The following is a 5,682-nucleotide window of genomic DNA, read 5'->3' as shown; positions in this document are numbered from 1 at the left end:
TACAGGATAGTAATAAAAAATTCTGACCGACTATAAAACCCAATCAGTTAACGCGAAGTTGATTCAGATCAGCTTAGATTTCCCATATTGCAGGAAACTTTGGCTTTAAACCGTTTCCTTTATATTAAGTGTACTTTCATGAAGTTAAATCAGTTGTGTGTTGACGTCTTTATCGATTTGAACGTTCTGGTGTTGTTGGTAAAAGAATAATATCATTTGCAATTATAAGTAAAACGTCATATTTTAGCAATTGTATTTAAATAATAATAAATGTTGTGTAGATGGTGTAAGTAATATTTCTTTTAGGCAAATAGTTTAAAATTACTCACACAGTTTTTTAGAAAATAGATTGTAATATAATTGAAAGTGAAATATAGCAATCATATTCTAAAATATGATGCTAATGTGCTGATATAACTCAATCCGATAAAGTTGCGATACGAAATTATTATAAATTGGAGACAACAGATATTCAGCAATCACATAGTACTACAACTTGAAGCCAAGCTAGTGATTAAGATAACGGCTTAAGACCTAGTTCAAGAGATTAAGGAATAAAAATGATTTTGGCAGTTGTGCTTGTCGTGGTGCTTTTTGTATTGGTAATGATCCATGATTTTTTTAAAAAGAGAACCCGTAGCTGGAAAAATCTCAACAAATTTCCCGGAAACCGTCCTTTACCACTGATAGGAAATGTTTTGGAACTTGGATTTGATGCAGATGGTACGTAATTACAAATTATTACTGAGAATTGTATCGTAATCATATTTAATTTAAGATTTAATATATTGTATATAAAAAAGGTATCTTTTGTATGACATACCATAACAAAAAATTTCTATTTCATGAATCACATATTTTCAAAAGAAAAAAAAAGTGTACAAAACTGGTTATTCATGCTTTTGTTAACATGCTATTTTTTTGCTAGTTATATAGTATAATATGTATGTATATATATATATATGTATATATATACAATACATATAAAAAAATTTCATTGAATTACAATTAACTATTGTAGTTTAGACTAGTATCTAAAATAAAATGCTGCGTAACATAGGGGAAGTACTGTATTCTCATCAAAATATTACGCAACAGTTTCCGATTGTGTTGTTAGTGTGGTGGGTAAAAAAATCGAGAACACTATTGTAATTAATAGGCCATTACACTCTCGTCTACGTACATTACGAATCAAATAAAGACTAAGTTGCGGTTGTAGGATTTGAAAGATTTAGGAAACCTTGGTAATAAAACACCACATCAAAAATCCGTATGCTTAACCTCAACTTATCCTCTGTGACGCTCAGTGCATAAACTCAGCCATCCGTTCTATAAAAGAAGATCAGATTTCAATAGTGGAAACGTTGTAAAGCCGATAAGAAATAATAAATAACAATAAGTAGATATAAACGTTTAAAAACCGGCATAATCAGTAAAATCAAGTTAAAAATAATATAACTAATCACTTTTTCTCCGAAACTGCGTACTTTGTTCGTGTTGTATATGCCAATAACGCGTGATAACCCTAAATTTGGAATCAATTATTAGAAATGACCATTATATAGTTAAGCCAGATTTTTTTCACACAAATATGATTTTGATGAATGTTGAAAATTAGGTAATAATAGATAATTTTAAACATTTATTACAGGTATTTATCTGTTAGTATAAAGATAAAAATATTACAAAAACAAATAAAAAATACACAAAAATATTAAAATTATATATTTTTATATCCGGTGTTTCAAAAACATTGTGGTGTTAACCATGTTAATAAAAATGTAACTATTATGTACGAAATTATTTACAATGTATAGATAATAAATAATATTTATTACGCTGTGTTTACATACGTTTGTAACGTAATGTGAATCAACAATTTGAGGCAGTATTTAATCTGCAATAGGAAGCTATATGTTTTATTTTTACATATTGCACTGAAAAACTGTACAGTGTTTATATATTTTTTACGTTTTTCATGATACGAATGAGACTAACAAAAAATCTGGTTATTGCACTGTTCTTTGTCTGATTAAATGTAATGAGATCGTCAAAGAAAAAACACTGGGTATTTAGTACATAAGACTTAAAAAAGTACGTGATTGCTGAAATAATATAATGTAGGAACTGCTTAAAATATGGTAATGCAAACTAAAATTTCCTTTGCAGAGGCTTCTCATAAATTAATGGACATGTGGAGAAAATACGGCGAAGGTAATTTCCGTTTAACTGTAGGAAGTGAAGAGTGGATACTCCTATCTGATGCAAATGATGTTGGGGTAAGATTTAAACAATATTTACAATTAAACTTAACGTGTTATCTTTTTTCTTGGCACTAGTAATTAACACGTACATCAAATTATCCTTACGATTTTTTTGTATTGTGTCAAACAAATAACATTATTTGGATTTTAAACATAAAAAAGTTTAACGATAACCTGGACGTAATGAACTTTAAAAATATTACGGTTAATTAATTTAATCAAAATAGAAACAAGAAATAATGTCAATAAATGATATAAAGTCGTAATTATTTTTTTATTACATACAAGGTCTTTGGCCCTCATTATCTCGTTATCTCTTATCTCAGAAAAAGTTGTTTACGCAATATCACCTTTTCTGTGATTCCAGACAATTTTAAGTAGTCACACAGAACTTGCAAAACCACTGGAACGCAACATGGCAATGATGCCGTTTTTCGGAAATTCATTATCAACGTCAGAAGGTAAGTAACTGGACATGATTATCAAAATTATCTTGCAGGTATTTTATAATCAATATTTAATTAAAAAAACTAAATGAAACATTTTAAGTAATTTTGCTTTTAAGTTTATTGATTATTATTGGCTTTTATAACAATTGTTTCTGTTTGATTAGTTGTGCTGAAACTAAATTGTATTTATTGATATCTATTCATAATCATCTCGTTCAACAATCAATTCTGCTAATTAAAAGTTTTGTAGGAAAAAAGAATTTTAAATAGAAAAAAGAATAAAAAAAAACTTTTTTTATTATTTTTAATTTTACTCATAAAAATTATGTTTGAAGTGTATGTTTTTCCAATTTTTATCTCATTAACGTATTAAGTCTAATTTATTTTATATATTACGGATTAAATAAGAACGTTTATCTCATTTTCAACAGGAGAAAGATGGCGATCTACTCGTAAGCTAATGAACCCAAGTTTTCAATACAAAACTTTGGAGAAAAGGGTAGCGGACGTAAACAATTATTGTGAGAATTTATTCAATATTCTCGACAGTCATGCGGGCATGAAAAGTGTCGAACTATACCGCTATTTGCGACCATACATGTTTGACTTATTATGTGGTAAGCACAAACACAATTGAACTGTTCTGCGTAAAAGATAATATAAAATACAAAAAAAATGTACATTATTCATCAATATTGATAATTATCTATTACAGATTCACTTATGGGCGTTAATTTTCATTTACTCGATGATCCGGATCATGCTTATTTAGAAGCTAGTAGAAAGTGAGTTTATTGACCTTTCATAGATACTTGATCAAATATGAAATGAGACGGTCGTGTAATTTTGTTTTTTTTTTCTTATAGAGTTGTTAACATTATAACCATCAACTATTTTTCCTACTGGAGGAATTTCCGTCCCTTATTTGTCCTCACACCTTACTACAGAGAAATGAAGGCTATAATAAAGACGATTCGGGATCAAAGCACAGAGGTAATAAACGTGTCAATACTTTTCTTTTTTTACTATGTTGTACAAAATTTGTGGGCGAGATAAATAAAGAAGTACATTAAATATGTAGTATATGGTCTGGTTTTTCAGATAATTGCGAAAAGAAGAAAAATATTACAAAAAGTCATCGATGATACAAAAAGTAACAACAAAAATGTTGACATCGAAATAGATAAAATTATTTCCGAAAAGTTCGCGGACGACGTATGCCTTTTAGATAAATTCATCCTTAGTAAATCTATTAACGGAGAATCCATTCCTGACGATGTCATAAATGAGGAAATCAGTCTCGTATGTTTTACGGTACGTTGGTTTAAATAACGAATTGTTAATATTTGAAATGCTCATAAGCTTGTTTATGATTATATTTCATAAAAAAGTTTTAAAGTAGTTTGTTGTTAATAGGGTCATTACACAACAACAATGACTATGAGTCACACGCTATATTGCCTAGCCAAATATCCAGAAATACAGAAAAGAGTTTATGAAGAGCAACTATCGGTATTCAACAACGATATTACTAGGAAACCCACTAACAACGATTTAAGTGAAATGAAATATCTTGAAGCTGTTATAAAGGAAAGTATCCGTGTTATACCCACAGTGACTAAAATTGGAAGACAACTTAAAAACGATCTGGAGTTTAAAGGTAACTTACTATAAGATTAAAGTTGTTGTATTTTCATTATTAATGATATTTCGATGTACTATATATTTACAATACCTTATATATTTACAATACCTTATATATTTACATTACCTTATATATTTACATTACAGAAAATGTATGTTTATAATTGTTGTTTTTTTTAATTACATGCGTAAGTAAAATAATATTAACATAATTTATGTTATTTATATTAATAACTTTGTTTTAGATGGTAGAATTGCTCCGGCTGGAAGTTCAGTAATTTTATTTTTTGAGGCAATGTCCGCTGATTCAAAAACATTCCCTGAACCTGAAAAATATAAACCAGAAAGATTTCTAAGCAACATTCATCAATTTGCTTTTGTACCGTTTAGCGCCGGGCCAAGAAATTGCATCGGTATGTTGAACAATTTTAAATAATTTAACATATTATAATATTTTATTACTATTTAACAAACAATAAATTTGTTTGTTTAGGTTTCCGGTATGCCTGGGTAGCTATGAAAGCAACACTTTCAAATATATTACGAAGATACGAAATCTTACCCGGTGAACCTGGCACCGAGCCACAATTTAAATATAGAATAGTAACAGAATCTGAAAATGGTATACAATTGAGATTAAAGAAAAGGGAGCATTGTTAAGTTTAAGCAAATTAACATTACAAGACTATCGATGGATGTACATATCACATTTATCATTACCAAAACACGATTATACTATGCAAGGAGTTATAAGAATCAATCATCACATTAACTTATTTTAGGAAGAAATACATATACGTTACTTATTATTAATTATAATATTTATAAAATAACACGATACAAACTTGCTGTTACGTACGTGTTTAGCTTTAGATTTGAATGGAACAAATTATGTGTATTCATAATGTAATTAGTATTTATTTACTGGAAAGATCTGTAGAAAAAAATAAAAAAGTTCGCAAAATTGTTAGATTGTTTATTTACCTATTTATTGTACATTGCCATATTTTCCTTACATCATAGTTAAGAAATAGAACCCCTCTTTTCATTTTTAATCTTAATACTTTCGTAAATCTGCACAGATTTGGTCATGTTGCACGATGATAGGATCCAGCCACTGCCCGCGCTTTTAACTATGTCGTCAGTGCGCCTAGTGGAGACCGACCCACGCCGCGTTTATTGGCTCGTGATCGCCACTTGAGAATGTTTTGGCCACAACGGCCATCGGTCGCAAGAGAGATTTGCCCATTGCCAGTTCAGGCAATCATTTCTTCAAGCCACATCGGTGACCTAGGTTCTTCTTCGAATCTTCTCATTTCTGATTC

The 5,682-nt window shown here is 29.3% G+C and overlaps 1 protein-coding gene across 1 annotated transcript; it reads left to right on the top strand.

Moving 5' to 3' along the window:
* The first annotated feature begins 328 nt into the window (after positions 1–328).
* On the top strand, positions 329–5,304 carry LOC137929051 (cytochrome P450 4d2-like). Its single transcript, XM_068772110.1, has 10 exons — positions 329–723; positions 2,170–2,279; positions 2,632–2,725; positions 3,145–3,330; positions 3,429–3,498; positions 3,580–3,706; positions 3,815–4,027; positions 4,130–4,373; positions 4,603–4,770; positions 4,851–5,304. Exons 1-10 carry the CDS (start codon positions 561–563, stop codon positions 5,015–5,017), a joined length of 1,542 nt encoding a protein of 513 aa, XP_068628211.1. The 5' UTR covers positions 329–560; the 3' UTR covers positions 5,018–5,304.
* The last annotated feature ends 378 nt before the right edge of the window (positions 5,305–5,682 follow it).

The sequence above is a fragment of the Battus philenor genome, unplaced genomic scaffold (assembly GCF_028537555.1).
Source record: "Battus philenor isolate CCGP_79_NKW_IND1 unplaced genomic scaffold, ilBatPhil1.0.hap1 SCAF_4, whole genome shotgun sequence".
NCBI classification, from domain to species: domain Eukaryota; kingdom Metazoa; phylum Arthropoda; class Insecta; order Lepidoptera; family Papilionidae; genus Battus; species Battus philenor.
Note: the sequence above shows the minus strand (reverse complement) of the source record. Positions and strands in the feature narration are given on the sequence as shown.

What these genes read in the sequence shown, in the direction of transcription:
- LOC137929051 (XM_068772110.1), top strand. Translation starts at nt 561, where the DNA reads ATGATTTTGGCAGTTGTGCTTGTCGTGGTGCTTTTTGTATTGGTAATG. An exon ending in ACTTGGATTTGATGCAGATG is followed by an intron (nt 724 to 2,169) that starts GTACGTAATTAC and finishes TTTCCTTTGCAG; the next exon opens with AGGCTTCTCATAAATTAATG. An exon ending in TCAGTCTCGTATGTTTTACG is followed by an intron (nt 4,028 to 4,129) that starts GTACGTTGGTTT and finishes TGTTGTTAATAG; the next exon opens with GGTCATTACACAACAACAAT.